Consider the following 27,668-nt stretch of genomic DNA (forward strand, 5'->3'; position numbering starts at 1 on the left):
GAGTTAAGTAGTTCCAAAAATGCAGGATTGCAGTCAGAAATTTTCTAAAGCTTCAGCTTTATTAGTTCATGTTATGGGCAGGAAATGTAGATGAGCTCTTTTGCTTAGTCCCCAACCTCTAATCCATGCTCTGTGGGCAGAGGAGGACCAGCCCCATTTTAATGGTGGTAGAGCCAGAGGGATGATCACCCCTCATGAAGATTTAAGAAAGGAGCACAGCCTGGAGCTGTATTACCTTTTCACCATGGCCCCTTCCATTGTGGGAATCCTCAGATCCTTTAATGGAGATCCTAGGACCAGTTGGGGAAGCATTGGTAGTGCAGTGAATGAAGGTTTGGGATTGAGCTGCTGGGGGCACAAAGCCTCCATGTGGCCCTGACCTCCTGACACATCCAGGTGTGTCTCTGGGTATCCTCCAGAGTCAGAGGACAAACTCCGCCCCCAGGGAAGATTCCTTAAGGGGATCCCCAGTGATATTTCCTCCCCTTCAGATATCTAATAGGACTCCAGCCCTGGGTTGAGTAGATTCGCTTTCCTATCATGGACGCAGGTATTCACATTAAATTCATTTCATACTGTCTCTGTAGTAGTCATGTTTTGTCAGCTGTTTCCTCATTTTTTTCTCCATGTGAGTGAAAAGGGAATTTGTATTTATATTAAGGTTTGATCATAAGCAGGACAAAGGTATGTACTTCTAACAAAACTTGATCTACAAAATTTGCTCAAATATTCAATTGAACACCCATTGCTCAGATTGCTTTGTAATTTAAGGAAGAGGGTTTTACCCCCTAGATTTTATCTACAGGATTAAATCACGGATGAAACTTGATATACACATGAGTGGCATTTGAGCTCTAGGAGAGCAATATACAATTTAACCTCAGAGTGGTGCAGGTTAAATAAAAAGCAACTAAGAGTTATGGTTGGAAGACAAAAGCAGGTTAACTCCTTTCCACCACCTGTTGGTGAGCTCATGCTTGAGATACTGAGGCAGATGGAATCTAATTTAACCTGATTTTCTTTGCCCAATAAGAAACTGTTTGGCAGTTACCTTTACAGAGTAGCTCAGTATTTACTAACTTGACAGCTGTGTGATGGAGGGCTGGAAGCCACTGTCAGGCTGAGAACTAAGGGAAGAGCTGGAGGTGTGTGCTCATGACGACAAGAATGGTGCTTTTCCCGAGTTGGTCTTCTCCTCAAACCTTATCTATTTACCCCACAGTACAAGCTCAGTCATCTTCTTGCTCTACTGAACATAGCTTTCAGTGTTTTTACTTATTGCTTTACTGTATTTTATATAGATGGAATACTTACCACATGTAGCAAGGCTATGTTGTCTGTAACTCTGTATCGTTACATGAAAACAACCTACTTCATAAATATCAACATGCCAGCCACACTCCAAATATTACACAGCCACATTTGGGGATTTTTTTAAAAATAACTGACTTCTTAATGTATTTCCTCACCAGAATTTCATGAGGTACTCGGAACTTGGGCTTAAAGCATAAGTAAGCCAGGTATGGTTATACCATAGCATAAATTGACTTCCAAGTACTGCTGGCTCACTTGAAGTGTTTTTTTTTTTCTTCATCCCCTTAGTTTGGGCAGTTCCTATAAAATTTTGTTAATCCAAGTATTTTGTGACAGAAGATACATCTACATCTCCAGCAGCTCAGAGCAAGGAAAAGGAACTAAATAAACCTTTCCAACCTAATAAGTCAGTTGTTCACTTTTCTCATTCCCCTTGTGCAGGACACACACAAGACACATACTGCAGTAATGTGAGCCAGAGGAATGCATGCAGAGGAGATCCTCCTGTAGACACATTCCTCTGAATTGTAGTTGGAGGAAAGATAATGATCAATTTAAGAATAACACAGATGCCTCCATTGTTTCACATTCTGTGCTTCAACTGAAGAAATATAACCAAATGTTTCACTCTCTCGCAGAGTGTGACACTATGAGATGTTCCCAGTACTGATTATTTGTTCCATCTTCACTTGCCAAATCTCCCATTTGCACAGAGAGTCTCGTGTTTGGATTTTTTTTTTAAATATACATTAACAAGCCGTTGAAAAAAGGCATTGGCATTCAAACTCAGAACAATGGTTTCAAAACTCAGCCCCCCTCCCCAGTAAGCTAAAAGAACAATTACACTTATTGTTTAATATTTATATTACAGTTGCACAACACAGAGCGCAATCAAATTTGGGCCGTTGGCTAGGTTTTGAACACACACAATGGAATTCCAAGTGTCTGCCCTGAAGAATTTAAGTAGGAGATTTTAGATGTGAGCAGATCAAAATATTAGCAAACCTCCTTTCCCCCAATTCCTGCCCCCATTTCTGAACCACATTAGGACAAAATTCATCCTTCCACACAACATAGAGTGTTTGGAATCCATGAATTGAAGCCAAAAGTTGTGCCACAAAAACAATCCAAGTCTATGTAACTATGTCAACATCAAGATAAAGAAGCACAATTTATAGTACCGTCACTGCAAAAACTGAGCCCTTTCCTGTATGTTAAACCGTCTGTTAACAGTGAGCTAGAAGAGAGTTTTACTTCTATGATTAGATTAGGTCCAGCATAAACCAGTGGTATCAGACACACGAGCAGTGTCTCACATGCCTTCTGACAGTTCTGCGTTCCCTGGCTCATGCACACAGTACAACTAAAGATGACCTTTTTTCCCGAAAGCTCAAGGGGAAAAATGAAGGACACTATTCTCTCATTGATTTATAGTACAACATTGGAGATCTGATAAACTCATGTAAATAAATGCACTGATAGAGTTAATACTGATTTTGATCCAGAGTTAACTCAACACTTAAAGCCAAATCTTACATATATATTTCTATACAGGGACATATTGTGAATACCTGGCTTATTTTTAAGATGAACATTAATTTTACATAGACATGTTTCTATTTAATTTTAATTTCCTGTATTCCTAAACGATATTATTTAAGCATCACTTGCAACATTTTCCTGGAAACAGGCTTGTTTCATATGTGTCTTTCTGAACATCATACTTTTATCATTCAAGATATAACAGCATTTTATGACAGGCAGCACTCAGCATGATACTGCTGAGTTGGTTTATTTCTCCTCGGAAAGGCACAAAAGTAGAACTATGTCTAAAAAGTAGAACTATGTCTGCTGACTTATTTCTCACTGCTTTCAATCAAAACATCTTATCCTAGTGACATTTCTCTCCCCCCCCCCCCTCAACAGCAAGTATTGATGCCAAGACAAGCAGTCCAGATAAAATCATTGTTAGCAAGACACTTACCATATTTATTGATGACACTGGGCCAATGCTGTTAACATAAATGTCAACATCAATAACTGTTGGTTTTACTGTGGAAGAAAACAAAAGGCAGCATTTAATACCACCCTGTGGAGGACACAGCTCATCATGTTAAACTTTTTCATAATTACAGATACCCATCTTTGATTAAAACCAAAAAACTAACAAACAAAACAGCTCATACATTTTGAAGAACTGGCAAGGTTCCTTTCTATTATGCTTGCTGCATATGTACTCCCTGCTGTAAATTATAGCCCGGTCAGTTTCTCTTTATAATCTCTGTTTATCTCAGTACCAGCATGGAAAACAGATTTTTTTGTGGTTACACAATGGCCCAGATTCAGAAACTAGGCTATAAGGCATCCAAACTGATTTAGCTTACAATTTCCTCCAGTCCCCTCTTCATATAAACTACACCGCCTTCCCCCATGTGCTTGGTTACCCCAGGAAACTCCTTCGAGACTTAGGTCTTGTCTACACAAGAAAGTTGCACTAGTTTAACTAAAAAAAATCAGTTATTTAAACTGATTTTGTTCAGCCAGAGCAATCCCTCCCACCTCTTTTTGTTTAGATTTAACTGATTCATAATTGACTTAAACTAACCATGTTTTAAACCCACATAAGATAGCCTTTTGCACTGGTTTAACTAAATTGGTTTAAAATCACATTTAGGTAAGCTGGTGCAGCTCTCTCATGTAAACGAGGTCTTAGGCTCCCTCAGACTCAGGGGGCTAAATTGAGATGTGATTTGGTTCATTAACAGGCCACCTTAAAGCCACTACTTACCTCACTCCACTGATGACTAAGAGCATCAGTGCTGATATAGGTTACATGGCTAGAAGCCAAGCTTTAAATAAGGTAGGGCTACTTTAAGTGGGTTGTTCCCATCCTACGTTAACTTACACCTTCTTCTATCTCCTCAGCATGCAAGTTACACCAATTCAGATACCAGTTGTATGATAATTACTGTCTCTAAGGGATCCTACCTTACACCACATTTCTGAATTTAGCCCATTGTATGCATCGAATCATAGAAGTGTAGGATTGGAAGGGAGCTTGAGAGGTCATCTAGTCCAGTCCCTGCACTCATGGCAGGAGTAAGTATTGTCTAGAATGTAGATAATATGTAGTATTATCTTGCATGTAGAATGCAAACAATAAATGAGGCTTTAAAAGTGCTTAGCTATTTTTTTAAGTTGTGCTTATTTCAGTATTTATGAAATAACTGTCAATTCCTGTCAATCACCATTACAATAAACTTATAAAAACAGAAGTTTCTATGAAAATACAAAAGACAAACATTAAAATGAGCAGAAATAGAAACCCAAAGACAATAAGCCCTGTCTATAATTCATAAAGTGGTTCTATACTGTTAGAAAAGTGTGGTATGTGACAGTTTGGGTTATTTAAGGTCAGAAATTTTGTCTAAAGAATTGACTTGTGGTGATAAAATTCAAATCATGTCTACAGCAATCAAAAGGAAATCTGAACTCAGTTGAACAAACACAGCTGATTAATGTAACTCTAATTGTACCCAGCTGATAACAAAATAGGAGTCTAACTGCTCCTAGCAAGGAGACCGGCTTCAAAATGCAATAATAGGTAGAACTGTAGAAAGCTACAATTGACATAATTTAGGTAAGGATTGGAAGTAGCAGGGAAGCACAAGCAGTTTTATTTAGATATTACATGTGGGCAACAAGACCCTGACACTGCAAAGACGTATGCACATACTCAACATTACACACTGAGTAGTTCCATTGAACTACCCAAAGTGCATCAGGCTAGGCATATAAGTTTCTGTAGGATTGGGGACTAAATGATCATGCATTGTTTTGAATCCACATTTTAGTTAAACTGTATTTATATAAATGTGCTATAAGTAATTAATTTGCTGAATAAACTGAGTCAAATAATCTGCGGCATAAAAGGCCCATTTAAACCAGTGGAGAATGTGGCCTTCTATGTTTTGTGAATGCTCCAGATGGTTTATAAACAGAAGAGAATTAAGAAGAAGACTGCTGATGTCATGTCAGTGAAAGTCAGGGTCCAGACTCAGATTTCCCCATAAAACCCCCTAATTCCAAATTTAAAGGAGCCTGCTACACTATTACATCTCCTAGTATAGGAGAAGATAGGACGCTCCCTAGAACTAGATTGTTTTGCTTGGTAGTGGCAGAAGATACAAGTGCCACATGTTGTTTCTATAAATGTTAACAGAAATGTAATTGGCTCTTCTGTTAAAAAGCATAGCTTCTGTGGAGCCTGGATGCCTCATGGTTAGAAATGGTCATAGACAAAACCCCCACAGGTACAGATTTTTAGATTTGTTATGGTAGGACTTTAACTCAGGGATACCCAATGCCTTCTGAAATTAAAGGTTCTAGGATTATTGCACTGAAAAAAGTGTATTGTGTTAAGAAAAAGGCAGCTGGGTCTCAACTGTTTCTATACACAATGCATACAAAAACTCTCCTTACACTAATTTTCAAAACTAAACTGAGTTTAATGGAAAGAAGGAAAGAGTTACATTAGCAATTATTTCAGTAAACCTATTCTATTCTGGCTGTATAATTGAATGTTCACAAATGCACATCTTAATGGATTGATTTAGCCTTATTTGGAGCTGTTGAGCTGCTGACGGAGCCTTCTTTCTTGTATTAAAAAATAATCAGACCTCACAGACATTGAGCAGGCAAGCAACATTTTCATACCACACTAAAAACGGACAGTAAGATTACAGATGATACCCCACTCCTCAGAACAGTTTTGTCAGAGGAATCAGCCAGAAATAGTTCTAAAGAGCTGTCAAAAACCTAGGGAAATTCCTGACAGAACCATGTGTATATCATATGCCGACGTGTGATTAAAGGTTGTCAAGAGATATATCAGCATTCTCAAATGAAGTTTTTTGACACATTGTTTATTCTATGGCAGTTACTTTTGCTAAAAGACAACACAAATGAGTCCAAATTACAGCAGTGTAATGCTGACAAAGTACTGCCATACTATAGGATTTAGGGTTATTTAATTGCTTACCATATACATTTTTAATTTTCAAACATCTTAGTGTTAAAGGGAATTTATAAAGCTGATTGAAATATCTGCAAAATTAAGGTTATGTCAGGAAAGTACCAAATGTATATATCAGGGATCGGCAACCTTTGGCACGCGGCTCACCAGGGTAAGCACCCTGGAGGGCTGGGCTGGTTTGTTTACCTGCTGCGTCCGCAGGTTCGGCCAATCGCGTCTCCCACTGGCCGCGGTTCGCTGCTCCAGGCCAATGGGGGCAGCAGGAAGTGGCGGCCAGCACATCCCTCATCCCGCGCCACTTCCTGCCGCCCCCATTGGCCTGGAGCGGCGAACCGCAGCCAGTGGGAGCCGCAATCGGCCGAACCTGCGGATGGGACAGGTAAACAAACTGGCCCGGCCCGCCAGGGGGATTACCCTGGCGGGCCGCATGCTGAAGGTTGCCAATCTCTGGTATATATCATGCAATTCCCATTCCCTTCAAATATCACTGCAGAGAGAAATTCTGTTCTCATTCATACCAGGGTAAGAGAGACATACATCCGCTGGTTTCAGTGAAGTTGTACTTTAGAATTACACTGGTATAAAAACAGCAGAATTTGACATATCTATACTGCATGGACCTGATTGCCCGTTGAAGTCAATGGAAAGACTTCCTACTCACTTCACTGGGCTCTGGATCAATCCCTGGGTAAGTCTACACTGCAGTGTAAGACCAGGGTTTGAACTCAGGCTCAAGACTAACACCCCCCCCCCCTTCTCTCTACACACAAATCATGCTAACCCAGGGTTAAGACCTATGGTCCCAGGACCCCACAGGAGTAGAGGATCCAAGCCAGGACCCATGGTTCAAACCATAGTCCTTTGCAGTGTAGATGCAGCCCCATTGGACTTGTGCTCTGGAAGTCTGCCTAGAAGTATCCCCCAATCCCATGGATCAATGTTTTGTCCTCTGGACAGTAAGGTTTAGTGGACAGTCAAGTTTTCCCACACTGCAACATGAACAAAGGGCTAGAGCAGCCACATTTTGTGAGGATCCTAAGAAGTCTGGGATATGGGTGGTTGGACTGGGAGTCTGGGACTCACCTAATGCAGGGTAGATGCTGGAGCCCCAGGCTGGGACCAAGGGTTCAACAATTCCTAATCTAGGGTTACAAATTTGTAGGGGCTCAAACCCAGGGTCTCCTAACTCAAGTTCTATTAACCTGGGATTATGTTGTACTGTTGACAGACACCCTATGTCATGATGGCTAATTAGATGGCAAATTTAAATCTCTATTTTACAGCCTGTTCTTTTCTGTAAGTATCTTCACACTTTGTCGCACACAGGAAAACCGAGGGGTATACGATTCTGATCACTTATTTTTCTAATTTAGTATTTTAGAGGATGTTGCTACTTAAAGATCTCAAGACTCTTTTGTAGCTGCCGCTCAGCCGTTGGGCCTGTGTCAGCAATTCCATCAACATGAGACCATAACTGGGTATTTTCTACAGAAAGCTGCAGAAAGACCACAAAAATCTCCATATTTGAAATCTATGGAGACAAAATGTATGCTGCTGCACAGGGCTCATGAATATTTAATATTTAGAAATCTCCCTCGCTGGAAGTTTATTTAACATGAATAGAGCGAGGTGAAATAGTTCAAAACTTTAAAATTCCCATGAAAAATAAAGTTTTTAATGTTATTAAATGTCCACCTTTTATTTTTGCTATTAGTCAAACAGTCCAAACCTTAAGTTATCCTACACTTTCTTCAGAACATTGATGCAAATATTATGGATCAGTAATTAAATCATTTTTGTTTAAAATAAAGTGCTATGTTTTTATTCCTAAAGCGTGCATATAATCATGTAACCAATGTATAAACATTATATGATCCCATTTCCAAAAATCAATCTGTATTCCAAGGTGTCAAACTTCTACAGGAGTTCTGCATGCAAAATGCTAGCAGGATTAGACCCACAGTAATTAGATGCTCTTGAAAATTATTCTGTAATAATATTCCAAATTATCTGATCATTCAAAGAGTAACTAATTACCACATACATTGCCACTTTTAGACTGTGGTAAGGTTGTAGTTTAAATAATTACCCTATGATTGAGTAATGATTAGAGCTGGAAGACTGACTGACTTTTGGTTCATTGGCAGTTCCCCAAAAAATAAAAAACAATTCAACCTGAATTTTTTTTTTTTTTTAATTTTTGGCAAATCACCTATACCATCCCCTCCTCCTGTTTTGTGAATGGGTGTAAATCCTTTTGTGAATCTAGCCTGAAAATATTTTTTTCCACAATTATTCAGCAGATTTGAGTCAAGTCAGTGGATTGTTTCAGTCAATCCAAAACTGCAGGTTTTGGCAAATAAATTATTCATCTGAAAAATGTTGTCTGTCTCTAGTGGTACTGTATTCTCATATAGTTACATGTTTGTCCCTTTAAAATAAGTTGCTACCCCTACCAAAATGTCTTTATAAGAATATGTCTAGTAAGTATAGCTAATTTTTAAATGGTGTTGGGCAATGTGGGATACCTACTCACTCAGACAGCTCAAGACTTCACCTCTATATTTTTGCACCAAGTTATCCCATTCCAGCAAACACATCTGTGACGCTGGCAGACCTGGTGCCAGCTCATGCCAAGGCCCCTAGGCCTCACTGAACATGGACAAATGCAAAGCTGGAAACCAGTCTGGCTCGCCTGTGTGTTAGTATAGTTAAAATAGGTATTAGGCTTATAAAAGTGTGTTTAGTATTTAGACTTTATGAAATGCTTCTAAGTTGCTGCATGTTTTGATCTTACTTATAATATCTGTGTCACATGTTCTAAGGTAATATTTAAGTGTTTGTTCTGTAACTATAAAAATGTTTGGTCAAATTCTAATCCCTCAGAGTCAGGCGAGAAGCATTATACCAAGTGTGAGATACTAGTTTACCACAAGAGGTATCATCTCCTGCCCAACAAAAGGAAGCCCATAGACACCAGACTAACCACTGTAAAACATCAGTGGACAAAAGACTTGGTTGATTGCCCCTGCCCCCAACACCCACGAAGAGAAGACACGCACAAATACTCGTTGCATCACAGCTTGAACTCTGGGGGAAGGGAATAAAAATCCTTGTCAAGAAGAAATTATGCCTATGTTCCTTGGACTTCAGGGAGAGGGTCAGACTTCTAAGCATAAGCAAGAGATCCCCAGCTTTGTAGCTTCGGTTAGCCCTAAAGGATATATTAAGCCTGCATATTACGGCAGCTTCTATCATCTTTGAAACCTAAGACTGACTCATTTGTGTGCATATGCTTACCTACCTTAACTTTGTAAACAACACTTATTTCTTTTCTGAGTTAATAAATCTTTAGTTAATTACAGGATTAACTACAAGTATTGCCTTTGGTGAGAGATCTAGGATGCAATTGCCTGGTCCTTTGGGACTGGGAGTAACCTGAATGTTCTTATGATTTTTGATGTAAAGAACCATTTGTCACAAAGGTGAACTTGCCTTGGTGGCAAGATAGACTGGAGTGCCCAAGGGGCCTGTCTGTGACTCCATGTTAAGGTTGTAGTAGTGCCTGAGGAGATCGCACTTGTTACTTGGTTGAAGAAATGTAAGTACAGAACTCACAGCCAGTTTGGCATCTGTGTCCTGATTTCTAACAGTCTCCCCTGAAATTGGCACTCACAGTTGTGAGCCATTCTAGACAGCTTGATGATGTCGGTGGGGAATGCTAGTGAGAAAAACTATGATTTTAACTCAGAGTTCTTGACTTGCTTTTCATTTGTAGGAGGAGTTTGTGTTTTTGGACAAGGAGTAGGGGGCATAGCCTTTCATTGCCTACAGCCCAAGGATGGAACTCTGTCTTCATGAAGACCTCAATCCGAAGGACTCTGAGACAGTGTTGTGTAGTGGAAACCCCCTTCCAGGTCACTCCTAAAGTACTGCTTGCTGGAGATATGTTGCTGCAGTTTTTATCACAGTAAAATCCACAGCGATGATGCAGGGGAATCTGGGGGGTTCTGAGTAGAACAGTGAATTTCCATGAGAAAAGGGAGCAGTAATGAAGATAAAAAGAGAAATAGAAAAATGGATTCAGATTGGGAGAGAAAAATGGGCCAGGGGTGTCATTTGGATGAGAACTAGCTGAGTGCAGATCATTCTGCATGAATGTATTTAATAGTGAACTCAGGTGCTAATATTTCTTGCAAAGTCATCATGCTGACTGAACAATGCCTTACAGCCCAGCTCCCATGATCTGTAGAGACAATCCATCTTGTCTCAGGGTGCTTGTGATTTTCCCCCCATTATCAACATGACCATAATTTATTTTTTCCACTCAATAATTGAAGTGTTGAAGTCTTTCTGATGACACAGGACTTTTGGGGGGAAATGGTCATTAACATTACAGCTGTAGACCCACAAAAAAGGCATTGCAACAGGGAGTGTCAGAGACTAACCTTTAGGTACCTAGAAAAATCACAGAAGTAACACTGCAATCCACACAGGGTGACTTAGGCACCTAGGGTCCCTATGCACTGGATGAGGAGAAATAGGCATCTTAGAATGGGATGCACAAAAGCCAGCATGCTAGGTGGGGAGCTGCCTAAACTAGCCCATGGAAGATACCAACCGGGGGAGTGGGGGAGGGGTGTGCTCAGCCCCACTCCTCCCTCAGAGTTCCCAGCTGCAGGGAGGTACCTATCTCTACTGAGCGATCCACAAGTGGGAACCTGTTTCCCAAAATCAAGCAGCTTAGGCACCTAGGTAGTTTCTTGTAGGAATGAGTTAGGTGCCCGGGTCGCTTCACACAAAATGGTCAGTGGAGGAGGTAGTGCCACCCACCTTATAACTTTTAACCCAATGTTCGAGCATGCACCTGCTCTCTCTCTCCGCTCACTCCCCAGCCTGCTTCCTACTCACAGGCTCTCTTCTCCATCCTTCTCTCTTCAGGGTACACCCCTCCCTCAGGGCCAGGCTCTAAGGGGCCTACTCTTTTCCTGTGTTCCCGCCTTCCCTCTCTAACACACAGAGAAAGGGGCTACAGACATGCTCACTACAGCTCTTTCTTGTGGCAGCTTCCTGGTGTTATACTAGCCCAGCCCATACCTGCTCAGGTGAGCTTCATCCTCCAATCAGGGGTTGCTCTTCCTGCCTAATCCTCTCATGTGGGACCTATCACACTAATTGGTCCTCTCTGAGCTTCATTAACCCTTTCAGGATTGGTGTGGGGTGAACACCTCCTCATGGAGACTTCCTGCTCAAATCCTTTCTCCCCCTCTGGTAGAGATGGGAGAATTCAACCTGGGTCTCCCACATCCCTGGTAAATGCTCTAATCACTGGGCTAAAAGTTATAAGATGGGCAGCAGCAGCTCCTCCTTCAGCTATATTTTGAATGGGACCTGATCTGATCAGCAGCCTCTGAGCAAACCTACCAGATTGGGCCTCAAACGCATTCATCCCCCGGTTCACAGATTGCTCTGGGCTTTGGAAGGATATAGGCATCTAAACACCAGAGCATGCACTTATTGAGTTCCTGGGGGTGGGCGGGCACAGGAGCAGAAACTTGGGACTTACCTACATGGTGCATGAGAGGGATGTGAATTCTAATGCACACCAATGTATTGATATTAACACACTCTAGGGAACTTTTAGTTTAGCAGGGTCTACTCAGGCTTGATAGTGCATTTCATATTGGTGCACATTATAATTCACATTCTTCTAGTGCACATTGCTGCACCATGTAGACAAGACCTTAGGTGGTGAAGTAACTTTTACCCTGAAAATGAAGGCACCCATAGGTGGATTACAGGTTTGTGGGGCCCTGGGCCAGAGCAAGTGGGGGCCCCTCCTCACACCTTCTGCCTGCGGTCCCCGCCTGGCACTCCTGCCAGGGAGCGGGGTCAGGGCACGTGGGCTTTCCCCCACCCGCTCGGCACTCCTGCTGAGGAGCGAGGTCAGGGTGCCCATTTTTCCAGGGGCCCCCAGGCACAGGTCCTGTTGGCCCAGTGTCTAATCTGCCACTGTAGACACCAAGTGTGTATAGGTGTCTGCCAGGATCAGCAGGAGTTTCATGGATTACAGTGAAGCCCAAACTTGGATTTAGGTGCCTAAATCTGGGTTTAGGCACCTCAGTACCTTTGTGGATCAGGGCCATAGATATTACATACTTTATGTGGTCATTATTATCCCAGCTTAGTAAATATAGCTTGATAAATGGGGGTTATTGGAACATTAAGTGCTGCAGTAATGTTCTTACAGTGAGTACCCTACGTGTGCAGTTTTGTTACACTGCCAAAGGATGCCTGGCCCAACAAAGTAATTTGTTACTTTGACCATTACTTGCATTTTTTTAATTGTAGGGTACAAAATGGGCTGTGTAACGTAAATCAAGTGAGATGATGGTGAAGGATTAAATGGGAATGAAGAACTAGGTGGGTCAAGTTCCTTCTAGACTTCCTAACCTTTGAGATTTTTAGAGTTGAAGAATTTTTGTTCAGAAAGTAATTTTTTTTCAGGGGGAAAAAAAAACAGGAATCCATTGATATCCACTTTCAGCCTTAAGAATATTTTTAATGAATTATTTGTGGGTGGGCATAAGATTTACTAGATTTGAATCAGCCTTAGAAATTTATATGTATTGGGGAATATATATCTGTAGCAAGGCTGCTGACTCACCACCACAGCGCCTCCTGCTGGTCAGTCCAGGAATTAGCTTATCCAGCTCAGGAGTGCCCTCCTCTGGCTAGTTTCTCCCTGCCCTTACCTGCCCCTCTGCAGTCCCTTTATCTCCACCACATGTAGGCCCCACGTCCCTCCTGGAATACAGTACTCCTGACCTTGGGGTGCTGCCCCTCACACAGGGAGCCCTACTCCCTTGAGCCCACCTCGCCTCAGTGATCCACTGCCAGTCTTCATCTAGCCCCATCCCTCAGGGGCAGACTGCAGTCTGAAGTTGCCACTCATCATTGGCTAGGGGGTTGGACCTGCTTCCTTTCCCTGCAGCCCCAGTACCTCCTTAGGCCTTCCTGTCAGGCCTCAGCCTGGGAGGTCACAGGCCTGAGCTCCCCAACTCAGCCTGCCCCTGCCCCTGCCCCTGCACTACTTTGTTGAAGGTACCCTGTGCCAGGGCCGGCTCCAGCTTATCAAGCAGGTGCTTGGGGCGGCCGCTCCGGAGAGGGGCGGCACGTCCAGGTATTCGGCGGCAATTCGGCGGACGGTCCCTCACTCCGCCTTGGAGTGAAGGACCTCCCACCGAATTGCCGCCGCAGATCGCGATCGCAACTTTTTTTTTTTTTTTTTTTTTTTTTTTTTTTTTTTTGGCTGCCTGGGGCGGCCAAAACCCTGGAGCCGGCCCTGCCCCGTGCTCCCAGGCAGCCTGGGCCTATCTCACAGCCCTTTTTATACCAGCCCCTCAAGGCCTGGATTGGCTGCTACCTGCCTTCGCCTGATTGGCTCCTCAGGGCAGCCCTTTGCCAGAGCTGGTTTTAACCCCTTTCTCTCCGGAGCGGGGTGCTTGTCCCACTACAATATCCATAAGAAGGACTCCCTCCTCTGAGTTAGTATGAGGTCCAACAAGATGGGGATTCCCTCCTGCAGACTTTAGCAAGTCCACAGGTGGTCGTGTGGTGTGGGTGGAGTTATATCTGGGTGGAATATGGGGACAACACACACTGGGCAGGAATGAAAGGGGGGAAAGGAAGTCAACCAATAGAAACATTTCAAACATTTAAAATATTATATCTAGGTAATTCTCACTGTTTAAAATTAACATAAAGTGTTCCACCTTTTTCTGGCCAAATTGCACAATAGCTACTCTAGAGCAGCAGCTATTAGTTTTTGCCAAGAAAGGTCTGCCTAAGAGGGAAAAATGTCCTATAAGAGTGCATCTTTGCACTAGGAAGAATTAGCATGGACCAGGCAGTCACAAAGGAAAATGCTTTTTGGGAAAAAGCTTACTTCAGTGTGGTGCATGTCACCACCATACTACACATTGTCTGATTTTAACCAAACTTCCCAAGAAACACTATACACTGAGATTAAGATGCAGCATATAAGCTTTAGGGGGGGTTGGTTTCTTTTCAAGAAGCAATGGAATGGTAGTAAAAATCCTGTATATAATGGGAAGCTGTCACGTTCAGCCTTAACCACAGAATAGCTACAACTACTGAGTCTATGAGTTTGACTGATGTTAAGTGCCTGCCATACTTCCATAGACAGAAAATAAGGATAATGAATATTTAAACTTTGAACTTATACAGTACTTTTCCCGAGATAGTCATCACCTAGAAACAGAGAGCTCCGAGTAACCCAATCTGATGTAGGATTAAGTATTATTTACATTCACGTTCACATAGCAAGACCTTTTCTGATTTTTTCTTTTGTTTGTTTTTGTTTTAAGAAGCTCTGGTGGTAGGAATCACCTCTGATTAGGAGCACAGGTCACTGAGCTCCTCCATAGCTTACAAACTAATAAAAACCCATCAACCAGATGAATTACATATGAACCCAACATTCTTATTCATTCTATTGTACAGCATGCACCTCATGCCTGGTAAACCCATCATTCCTTCACCAAACAGCTGCAGTCTAGCACATTGTCCTAACTGGTAATACACCCTGAGTGAGGCACACTCTCAAAAGGGCTGGCACATGTTGTAATATGCGGTACCATTCAGAACCAGGTCCTCATCTGGTGTAAATCAGCATACTTCCACCAACTGCATGAGTTTTACCTTTCACATAGCCCGTATTTCTACAAAAGGACAAAAGCTTTTTGTTTATTTTGCAGGCTCTAATGAAGCTACACTGATTTTACACAATGCGTTTTGTGTTAATCTAGTTTTGCTGGGTCATACACATTTATATAAAATGAAGATGTCAGCAATTTTCCTGACTCACAGGAACCTTTTCCAGTTCTCAATAACTTCTCTAAACAATACCAATATCCAATGTGTATCAATTGGCAGTTATTTATGCAATGCTCAATTTATTGGGCTCAATGCATTGCCTTTAGATTTACAAAATTGGACATCAAATTGGTTTTGGAGCAACATATTCATGAATCCATTGTAGCTGAGACAAACCAAGAATAGGTTATACTGATTTTACCAACATAATTTGAGTGCTACCTCAAACATGAGGAACACATGGGTGCTTTGCCCAGGTAATTGTTTATTTCACCGTTTAGCCCTTTCGTAGACCTTCCATAGCAAAATATAGCTGCTGCTGTTATGCATGTTGGGGTTGTTTTTACCATTATTGGTTAGGGATCCCAGGCAGTAAATCTTCTGCAAGGGATGGTGGGGAAATCTGTTTTTCTTCCGTCCAAGATTGTCAGGTTGTTCCTATTTAAATGTCATTCTATCCCACACTCTAGAAACCTTTCTAGGAGTGCCTGTGCATGTGAATTATCCATGGAGCACAAATGACACTTGAGTGTTCTTTCGAGTCACTCGCTCCTGCACCCTAAATGCTACTTTGCATAGATTGCAAGCTTTTTGGGAAAGAAACCGTCTTTGTTCTATGTTTCTGCAGTGCCTAACACAATGGGGGCTTGGGGTCCTAAGTGCTACTGTAATAGTTATATTAAAAAAAAAAACCCGTCTTAAATCCCTCTCTTCTTCCCATGTGAAGATTCCTCTTGATATCTGTGATGCTGGCAGACCAGGTGCCAGCTCATGCCAAGGCCCCAGGCCTCACTGAACACTGACAAATGCATAGCTGGAAAACAATCTGGCTTACCTGTGTTAAAATAGATGTTAAATTGATAAGAATGTGTTTAGTGTTTAGACCTTATGAATGGCTTGCAAGATGCTTCATGCATTAGTCTCACTTATCTGTATACCATGTTATAGAGTGATAGCAAACGATTGCATTGTAAACCTCTAATTGTGTAACTCACCAAACAGGAAAAAAGCATTAATTAAAGTAAAGTACTCGTCCTGCACAAAAAGAAAAAAAAAAAGCCCATTGGAAACAAAGGAGCCATTGTGTAGCATCAAAGGACAGAGACCTTGTTGATTGCATTCCTCACTCTATCTAAGGGGAGATCTGCATATGAACTCATCCCATCAGTTTGGGCTCTGAGGTGAAGGGAATAAAAATCCCTGACAAGGAGAACCTTGGTTCTCTTTGCTGCTTGGACTGTAAAGGGGCAAGAATTACCAAGCATAAGCAAAAGACCCCCAGCTGTTTTGGCTGGGTTAGCCCCAAAGGACATATCGAGTCTGTTTATGATATAAGTTTCTATTATCTTTTGAAAGTTAGGAATGATACTTATTTGTGTGTGTGTGTATTACCTTCTTTAATCTTGTAAATAACTAATTTCTTTTCTTAGTTAATAAAATCTTTAGTTTATTACAGGACTAGCTACAGGAGTTGTCTTTGGTTTGAGATCTGAGATACAATTGACCAGGGGTAAGTGACGGTCCTTTGGGAGTGGGAGTGACCTGAATATTGTTGTGATTTTTGGTGTAAGGGACCATATCACATAGCCAAGCTTGCCTGTGTGGCAAGATAGACAAGAATGCCCAAGGGGGACTGTCTGTGGCTCCATGGTAAGACTGTTATAGTGCTTTGTGAGTTCACATTTATGACTGGGTTGGTGAAATCTCATTATAGAACATACCAACAGTTTAAGGTCGTTGCCCTGCTTCTTAACAGTCCACGCTGGGGTTGACACTCTTGCTCCTGAGTCACTCCAGATAGCGTGACAATAGCATTTCTAGTACTTACACACTTGCTTGCTCTAGAAGTGTAACTAGAAGGAATTGGGAGAACTGGGGTGTATATGTGATCCTGGATTGACAACTCATGTCTCCTTGCTTCCTGGTAGGGGATGCCTCAATGCTGTCTGTCTTTGTCATAGGAGGCCCCAAGAGAAGACTATCACTGGTGAGTAATAATTTTATCTGCTCAGACAGAGATATGGCAAAGCTGTCTCTCCAATATGATCTAGAAAATATTTTGATCTGTGATGCAGTCAGCAGCTCCCTACCATTATGTCTGGGACAGCATAGCTGGAGCTGATTTAAAGAATCAGGTGTGGCAATCAGCAGCTGACAGAAATAGAGGCAAACCATACAGAAGCAGTAGTCTGTAGTGCACTTCAGGGTGCATTTCTGTTTGGCACTCCAGGAAGGCTGAACAGGCTGAGGAAAGACTCCAATATAGCTTGAGCAGTAAAGATTATAATTTGTATAGTGCTTAAAATGCAGTTCTAGTCTAAAGAGTGACTGAGTCAAAGTGCTGTCTTCTCCATTAACAGATCTGCTCTCTGTGTGTCTTCAGAAACTGCTTACTTTAGTTACAATCAGAAGTTTTTAAATGCTTTTTTCTCCTGTAAACCCTTGTGAAGCCAGCACAGCAAAGAGTGACAGAGATGGATCTGATTCCTCTTTGCACATCATCAACAGAATATCTTACCAATTTCTATTAGCTACACTTGTGCAAACCCACTAAAGGCAAATGAGAGTTGCACAGCTGGCTAAGGGGCTAATTCTGCCTGCAGAACCTTTCCTACTAGTCATGAAAAGGCAAGGGGGGAGAAAAAAACACAGCTTGACTATTAATCCAGGTTGAGTTTGTGGGGCTGACAGAAGAAGCCAACATTTTTACTTTTAAATGGAGCACATTGGTTTGGACTCATGGGTATCCAAGGGATGGTTACCAGAAGCTGTGAAGGCTCAAATATACAAAGGGAATGGAGGAGGCAGCTAGGGTGCCGGTGCCTATGCAAAGGAGATGGGGACCCAGACATTGGTGGCATGAGGTAGTGAGTCTTTTTAAAAAAAAAAACACATACACACAAACATAAGGCCTTGAAAAATTGAGAGCCTGCCCTCATTGGACTGTCTACCTAGCTCCATCAATACCAGTGCTAACATAAGTGGGGCAAGACTCAAATTTGCTAATTAAAAATAGCACGGTCCCCATGTTTGAAACAGCCCTCATGAACTAGATTTGTAAAATCAGTATAAGCCATTCTTGTCTTGTTTCAGCTAAAATGGATTCATGAATGAGTTGCCTTGAAGTCAATTTCTTGCCCACTTGTCATTTTTTAATTACAACTTCAGACAACTTAAAAAGCCAGCTCTTGTGAAGGAGAGCAATAATAAAACAAGGTGATAAACTATCTCATGTAGACAAGGCCACCTTTGCATGTGGCAAGAACTGATCCCTTTTAAATCCTTGGCCAAATGCTAGAAAACATGAAACCCCCACCCCCGTGCATGGTGGCTCTGAGCCATGGGAATCTCTAACTAGTAGCTTTAGGGGCAATCCACAAAGGCACTTAGGTTCCGTTTTTAGACATCACTGAGATTCACAAAACTCCTGCTTGGTTGCCGCCTAACCTTGTAGGCACCTAAAGTCAGTCAGGATCTAAGTTTTTGCTTCTGGGCATGTTCACAGGTGCCTATCTCTCACCTGAGCAGGCACACTGCGGCCTTGCTCTAGGCACTCAGATGCCTGTCTCCTGCCTAAGCCCCAGAGCTATTCATAAACTGGGGGAAGATAAGCATTTGGCCAAATAGATTGCATGCTGGAGCCTGATCTGGTAGGCATGCCTAGGGGGAATTACCACTAGACTACAGAATATTCTGATATGGGTCTCCCTCCATTTTTCTTGTTGAAGATGTTCCATTTTTAATAAAATAATTGTTTATTTAAATATTAAGTGGGCTAGAATTAGAATGACTCTGTAGTCCAGAGTTAGTTGATTCATCCCCATTCAAATCCCTTTTCCCCCATGGGAGGAGGAGGGGGGAATTGAGCTGGGCATCTCCTAAATCCTAGGTGAGTACCCTATCCACTAGGCCAGGGGTTCTCAAATTCTACATTGGGACCCCAAAGTGGATCACGACCCCGTTTTAATGAAGTCGCCAGGGCTGGCAATAGACTTGCTGGGGCCCAGGACCGAAGTCTGAGCCCCACCTCCCGGGGCTGAAGCCTAAGCCCCACCACCCAAGGCTGAGGCCAAAGCCCCCCGCCTGCAGCTGAAGCCCTTGGGCTTTGGTTTTTGCTCCCCTCCACCAGGGGCTGCGCAGCTCGGACGGTCTCAGGCTTCAGTCCCCACTCTTGGGGTCGTGTAGTAATTTTTGTTGTCACAAGGGGATCATGGTGCAATGACGTTTGAGAACCCCTGCACTAGGTAACAGGTTATAAGGGGGAGACTTCCCCCAGCTGTATTGTTTTGAGCCCCAAACATGATTTAGGGGAGGGAACCAAATACTTATGTTCCCCCCAATTCATGACTCGCTAGCAGAAATAGGTGCCTCTTTGCAGCCTGGACTTAGGTGCTGAACTCAGAGAGGGGTGGGGCTTAGCACACACCCCTCTGGTCAGCCTTTCCCATTGGCTAGCTTAAGGGTTCTCATTATTTATCCACAGTGGAATGGTTTTAACAGGAGAGATGGAGGGAGCCTCTTGCCCCATTCTATATCCCAATGGTTAGGGCACTCAAGTGAGAGGTATTAGATCCCTATTCAAATCTCATCTCTTCCTGAGGTGGAGGGGGGAGGTGAACTGGGGATCTCTCACATCCCGAATGAGTACCCTAAGCACTAGGCTAAAAGTTATGTGAGAGGGTTAACAACAACAGGCATAGGCCAAGAGAGTGTTTGCAGCTGAGACTCCCAAGAAGAGGGAGGTGCCTCCCTCCAGCCTTGACTTAGGTGCTGAACTCTCTGAGCTTAGGGCACCCTGCTTGTCTTGGCATCGCCTATTGGATACCTAAGGTGAAGAGCCACCTCGTGTGCTGGCTTTTGTGAATCCCATTTTTAGGACCTTCTCTCTCCCCATTCATTGTATAGGGTGTGTAGACACCTACCATAGGCTTTGTGAATTCCACTGATTTTCTAAGTGCCTAAACATTCAGCGTATTGATGCTGAGTGTTGCATGCCTAAGTTCCTTTGTGAATCGAGGCCATGGTGTTCTGCAAAATGTAGTTCCCTAGGGGGGCTGGGATAAGACATTTTGTTGCAGGAATACTAGTATGTGACTGAGAAAATTGATGAATGTGGTTTTAAGAAATATTCTTTGTATTGAAATATGATGAGAGTTGTTAGAGTTGGTCAGGAAATGGTTTTTGTTCCCACAAAAAAAAATGATGACAATAAGATTTCATTTTTGTTGGAATTGTCTTGATTAAATTTTCTTTTTTTACAAAAACCTGATTTTTTTTTAAACTATAAATATTTCCCAATGGAAATTTCCATTTTGATGAAAAAGCCATTCTGTCATTTTGCCAAAAATAGGTTTGCATGAAAAATGTGAACAGTTCTAGTTCTTGCATCACATGTAGCTTGCTTCTAAGTGAATGAATGAAGAAGAAGGCTTTACTACTCTTGGGTGGGTGGCAGATAATGGGTTGTCTATAAAGAAGGCTGATTTGAAAAAACAAGGATGTCTTGTCTTGCATAGGCAGTGCTGGGAGCAATACGAGTAGTGAGAAGCCCGGGTCTAGTAGTAAACATCAGGCTGCTATTTATCCTGATTATCTGTTAGGTAATTCCTTCAACAGGCTAATGATAATCCCTTATTTTGTATAAATCTCCTGTCAGCTTTAAAGTTTTAAACAAAGAATGTTTATATTCTTCATCCTGGCTACTGACAGAATGATCTTGCAAACATGCATGCACATGCTTAACTTTAAGCAGGTGAATAGAAGTTAAGCATGTGCATAAATGTCTATCAAATCCTGCATGTGAACCCACACATATAGACCCTAGTGTCCACAGAGTACCGTATCCTATTGGCCACAGGGCTTACACCTGACTGCAGGATCAGGGCTTTCCTCCCTGCTAGTGCCTCCTCTACAGAAGAAGGAAGGGTCCATAAAAAGTCCCTCAAATTAACATATAAATAACATTGTAATTTTTAAAAAAACAACAACAACGGTTTAATACATGCCTGGAAACAACTCCCATCTCGCAAGCCTTTCTTTTCTGCTCAGATTTGTTTTTCCTCTGGTGAAAGCACTAGGCTCATAGAGAAGTGCCTGCCCATTGTCACCAATCAGAGAGACAGTCTGTGTCTGTTAAGTCTTCTATTTCCCTCCATTTGGGCAGATCTGATTCCTGTTATGTTTTATAGCAGTAATTGTCATTTGATAGTGTGTAAAATATGTAATTCATTTTCCTTGAATTACATTTTTTTAAAGAGAGGGAAACATTGAGGGGAAAAAATCCATTCAGGATCTTCATTCATACTTCAACATAACAGAAAAATTACATACCCGCTTTACAGCCCAGACTGAGTCTGGAATGGGCAGTCTTGCTCACTGATGTGATGAGTGGATATGTTCTCATTTCCACTTCAGAGTGGAGGGATTCAAGCCCTTTAGCTCTTCTAAGAAGGGTTTATCCCTGGACCGCAGCCATGAATAAGGCTCCAGTCCTGGAAATGCTTACATAAGAGCTAGCTCTTATTATTTATGTATTTATTTTGTATGTGGTTACCTTTACTCACGTGGGCAGCTCAACTGACTTGAGGAAAGTTAAGCATGAGCACAAGTGTTTGCTGGCTTAGGACATAAGACTCTCATCCTGCAATTGACGGCATGTGCACAGACAACTGTGCCTGCACAGTGGCCCACTGAAGTCCATTGGGTTTTATGAAGGTTGTAGGCTACCAGTTATAGGGGTGAGACCTACGTTTGTAAGAAGCTTTGTTGATAGAAATGATTGGCCCATATGTAGAATAAATTGAGTGTATGAGCATTAAAGAGCTAATAATGGTGTTCAAGATTTTTTTCTGATCTGAGTTCAGGGAGCTTGTGTGGTGTCATAGAAACCCAGAATGGTGTTATAGACTTGCTCTTCACAGGTGTAAATGCTTGGGGGTTTTATCATAGATCTCCTCCCACTTCATTCCTATTGACCATTTCCCCATCTCTCTGCAAGCTGTTTCCCAGACAGGGTTCCCCTCTGCCCCAAAGAATATTCAAACAGACCACAAAAAATTTGAACATTCTCATAATTTGTGGGTGTGATATCATCGGTCCTCTGTGGTTTCTGTTCCATCTATGAATTCAAAGATTTTTGCTGCACACAGTAGCAGCACACTTAACACTCCTACCGATGTTATTGCTCTCCCAGGAGTTGTGTGAAATCTCCTTAAAGCTGGTGGATGAAACAGCCACCCTTCATCTATGCAAAATATACAAAACCATTACGTTCATTTATGGAATGAGAGAACTGAAACAATAAGAGCTACTACCCAAACTACAGGCCACGTCTGAGCTATGTGGGGAGAGGGGTTTCACTGTGGGCAGAATGGGTATTGGTTTTGGTGGAGCTGTGTGTCAGAAGAGAAGCACCAGAGAAGTTAACAGAGAAGCAGCAGAAAGCCAAGGAGACAGCAGGACAACCACTGGGAGTGTAGGCCTGAGAAAAACCCTAGCGAGGGAGACCTTTTGGGGTAGAGTGCCGGTCTGAAAGAGGCTTGGAATTATGAGCAAAGAGACTATCTCCTGATGTTTGATTCCTGCTTTGTTCAATGTACATTCTTTGTAAATAAACAGGGTTGTATCAAAGAAATACCTGACTCCAGCATCAACTTCTCCTCCTAAGAGAAACAACCTGTAGGACCCCATATATTGGTTAACTGCTCGAGTCAAGAGAGGTAATATTATTTTTCAGGCTATAGAAATATCAGGTACTCGAGATGACATAAAAGTAATCATGAGAAACCTGTGGTCTCATCAGCAATGGTGAAGTAGTAGACGTGAAAAGAACCACACACAACTCTTATAAATGTACAGTGGCCTCACGTGAGGGGGAAGAATGGAAGGTGCATAGGCCCTCATGAGGGTCCAGCTGCATAGCCCTGGCAGGTAGCACTAGATAGTCATTACTGCAGTGTTAGAAATGGATGGGAGGCTAAGGGCTCTGGAGAGAGGAAAGAGAGATCTCATAGCAAGAGGCTCAATTTGCTTTTGTAAGCCACAAGTCTGGGTGCGTCAGGGACCTTCCTGTGGGCCAGTGTTAAAAACATACCTAGTTTGAGGGCATGTTACTGTCAAATGTTATGGAACAACTCTTTGTCTTACTTGTTGTTGTAAATTTGGAGAGGTGATGCGATGCTCCTCCTCCTACCCTCCTTTCTCACTTCTAGGTGCTCTCTCTACTATGTTCACTTCCGCCTGCCCCTGTCCCCCTCACACCATTCTCCATCGCCTCTCTTTCTTGCTACATCCACAGTTTCTCTTTTTTTGTCCTTACCTTCTATCTTTTGTCCTGTCACATCCCTTTCCTCTCTTTGATGCCCCCTCTTATCTCTTATTCTCATCCTTCCTTTGCCCCTCATTCTCTCCTCCTGCCCACATAGACTTCCTGTGTGGGGGAGGAGCATTATGTGCCCCACTGCATACTGAGCAAGTCCTACTATACATGTGAAGTTTCTCCCTTATATGACTTTCACCAACCATAAAAGAAACAGACAATATGTTATCTTCTAGATATAAAATTACTTCAGAGAACACAATGACTCTCCCTGTAAGGTGTCACAAATTGTATTTCTGAAGCAATGACGCCTCCTCTGATCTCTGCATGTGTGTCCAAGATGAACTATGTTACATGTAAAAATGAGATCTAAACAATATAATAAAACTAGCTTCATTTTTCCAGACACTTCTAAAAATTGAAAACCAGTCATGGACTAAACTGGACATAAGATGGTTGGGAAATAAAGAGACATTAAAATAAACTAATTTAAAAGGGCATATATTTGTCATCTGCTACTGAGTTTTTTTGGTGTTTAAAAAATGTTAGCTATATTAGTAGGCAAGTTAGTATTGTTTGATTAAAAACCTCTATGGGAATGACAAAATGTGACCAATTAATGGGGGATAAGTGAGGTTTGGGCTGTCTGGATTTCAGGCTGCATTATTGTAAATCACTCAGTGGCCTATTGCTTTGTCAGTTATTTCACTTGTGGTTAGATAAATAAATATGAAGTTAGGTCTTAGGGCCAATATTTGTACTCAAACTAAATGTCAGAGCTTAATCCTGTGTGTTGGGAAAATCCTGTTCCTCTGGTGAGGTCTGACCTTACTCCATAGCCAGATATGCGCTTGGGCTAGAGTCACAAAGGGGATTTAGGTGTTGCAATGCTCATTGTGGCAATGCCTAACTCCTAGGTGCCCTGATGCATGGAATTGACAGGCCTGAGTTAGACACAGGCTCCCTATGCGTTGTCTGGGGAGAGTTAGATGCTAAGAAAGGGATGTCAGAATGCTGAGCAGGGAGCCACCTAAGCTAGCCAGGAATGAAATGCTAAGGAAGGGGTGGGGCTTAGGACCCAGATCCCCCAAGGGTCTTAGGGAACTAACCAACAGGCCAGAAAGAGATACCTGTCTCTGATCAGGATTCACAGATGTGAACCCTCTCCTGGAGTTAGGCAGCTGAGCCAAATCAGCCCTTTCTAGGGAAGAGAGCCACTCCCCATTATAACCAATAGCGCCGTGACGAGGGCACTGGGGTGTGTGTGAGTCAGCATCACCCCCCCTGCATTAATGAACAGAGAGAGTGGAACAGCTTCAAGAGGAGGGGCTGGGAGCTCCCCTGACTATACCATAGCCTGGTGGTTAGGGCACCTGCCTGGGAGATGGAGGGTTCACATGAGGCAGTTTGAACTTGATCTCTCACATCCCAGGTAAGTGCCCTGACTATTGGGTATAATGGAGGACACACATGCCAGCCAGCCCCCAAACTTCTCATCCCCCATCATCCTTTGCATGGATTAGGCATGCTCAGAGTCTGCCTACTGGCTCAAGCCCTGCAAGCAAGGTAGATGCGGAAATGCCTAGTTGACAATCCTACCAGGGCTTAGGCATGAACAGGGGTGCCAAGCAACTCAGCAGCCTCAGGATTTAGTTGGTTTTGTGCATGCCTAATGGCAGAAATCAGCTTGCTGGCTTCAGTGAATTCTTTTTTAGAGGCCCAGCTCTCCCCACACAATGCCTGGGGAACCTGGCTGCCCAGGTTCTGGGAATTCTTGGACTGGGAATTCCACTAGGCAGTAGGGCACCGAGGGGTGAAGTATTGCAGCCTAGGTCCCTTTGTGACTCTAGCCAGTAGGGCTTGATGCAAAGCCCACTGCAGTAAATGGGAGGCTTTGCTTTGACTTCAGTGGGATTTGGATCAGGCCCTTGAGTATCTGGCTGTGGGAGAGGCTTCAGAGCACGCTGGAGGCGCTTTCCAGGTAAGAGCCAATGCATCCTGCTCCTTGAGTTTGGTACTGTTTGCACCAATAACTTGCCCCAGAGCAGGTATTGTTAGTCCCATGACTATGGCTAGTAGTAAGTGTGTGGCCCAGATGCTAGACATTTTTATCAGTTCTCTGCTATAAACTGTTAATTTAGGATGTGTTCTTTTTTTCTATTCAGAAAATAATTATTGCTCTGTGACATAATGGGAAAACTGCCAAATACAACAGTTAAAACCCAAATCTTTGGAAGCTGTGATGCTTAGGGAGGGAAAACTTCTCCCAAGTGTGCAGCCATAGGAGACTAAGGTCAGATGTACCACTAGTACAATACTGCTTTGATTATAAAGTCCCAAGAGGTACCTTTGACTTAGATACCTCCTTTAAAGGCATCAGAGAGGTGACGCCCTGTAGCACCTCTGCCTAATGCTTGAGTCAGACACTTCCCCTCACCCAGACCCAGTGCCTACAGATTTGTTGTCATGTCTCACAGTTCTGAGGGTGGGTTTGGAAAGATAGTGACTTTGCCATATTTTCCAGCAGCGTGAGCCTCATGTGCATTTAGATCCCCTGCAGGGTGTTATTCCTGGCTGGGATGTGATGTGACTGAAATATATCATGTGGGCCCTCAGATCTCATGGGCAGACTATAAGACCATAGATCATTTCACTGCATGAGCTTTATGCTGTGCCGATCACACACACATACCCCTTTTTCCACTCACAATCCTCTTCTCCCTCTGCTTTTGGAATGAGAATTTCAAATATGGGTGCCCACATTTAGGTGCCAAACTCCACCTACACAGGACCCTAAAGACATGGTCTGAATTTCAAAAGTGCCAAACAACCAGCAGCTCACATTAACTTCCCTGGGAGCTGCTGGGTGCTTAGTACTTTTGACAATCAGGCCACCTATTTAAGAGCCTAGTTTTAGGCTTCCATTATCAAAAATCTTGGCCTCCATGTAAAGAACTGGAATAACCAAGTGCATAACAAAGTTGCATAGAATGGTGAGTAGCCACTGCTCCATTAAATATAGGAAATGTTGAACAAATGAAAAGCCCCTGATGAGTAGTCTGTTGTACCCCAGGACAGATTTAACTCTGTGTCTATCATCAGTTTAACTTCTGCTTGGATACTAAACATTGTATTCGACCCAGTGGTATATTCAATATCTTATGTAACTCCATTTTTTTCTTAATATTCCAAACTGTGTGCTTTCTCTTTTATGCCCCAGGATGTCTAATGCATTTTCCCCCCTGATCCTTTTATGAGACAGATACCACAGTTAAGGTAGGAGGATTAATATACTACATTAATCTATCTCAAGCAATACGTTTATATCTCTGGAAGCTCTTAAGAGAAAATTTAGCTTAGCTCTTTTCCTTAGTTCACATACGTTGACATTAGGAGCTTTGCATGCTCTGGCTTTGTAAAGCCACCTATGACTGTGCTCTAAGGGAGAGGAAGGGGTGATATTGCAGTAAGGGCCTGGGATACAGGAGGCTTGGGTTCACTATCTGATCCTCCCTCAGGCTTCTTGTTTGACCTTGGGCAAGTGCCTCATCTGTAAAATAGCAATATTACTTCCCTTCATCACAGGGGTGTTGTGGGGGTAAGTTAATTAATGGTCGGGGAGTGCTTCGTTGTAGGACTGAAATTATGGGAACCCTATACATAAACTTCATTGACAGAATCCAGAACTGTAAATGCTTTATCCCGTGCTGTGTAATGCAACTACTTTATCGAAAACAAGATTTGTGACTGTTTAGGAGGAAAGATAATGGGAATTATTTGGGCACTAAATGACCTTTTCAATGCTGGACAAAATATATGACCACTACTAATCTTATGGAAGCTCACTCCCCGATTCTGAATTATTATCTCGCCCCCCAGAAGCATACCTAATTTATCCTATTCATTCAGGTCTGTGTCGGAGAGATGATTTATCTCCAAAGTTAGTGATCTGAGGACAGGTTGTACCAAGCAAACTGAAATATCAGTCCCAACATTTCTTGCAGATGTTACTGATGGCTGGGAACCTTGTTCCTGCTGCAACTCGGAAGAACATGATTCCATTGGGTATTAAAGATTTGCTGAAACCAGTCTAGCAAATTAGGG

At 42.6% G+C, this 27,668-nt stretch overlaps 1 protein-coding gene across 1 annotated transcript in view; it reads right to left on the bottom strand.

Annotated features, from left to right (window-relative positions):
- GABRG3 (gamma-aminobutyric acid type A receptor subunit gamma3) overlaps positions 1–27,668 on the bottom strand; it is a 543,124-nt gene that overhangs the window by 508,012 nt on the left and 7,444 nt on the right. Inside the window, exon 3 of the mRNA XM_065403796.1 lies at positions 3,299–3,366. Coding sequence (XP_065259868.1) covers positions 3,299–3,366 — 68 coding nt within the window. The remainder of the gene's footprint in view (positions 1–3,298; positions 3,367–27,668) is intronic.

Source organism: Emys orbicularis, chromosome 1, assembly GCF_028017835.1.
Source record: "Emys orbicularis isolate rEmyOrb1 chromosome 1, rEmyOrb1.hap1, whole genome shotgun sequence".
NCBI lineage: Eukaryota > Metazoa > Chordata > Testudines > Emydidae > Emys > Emys orbicularis.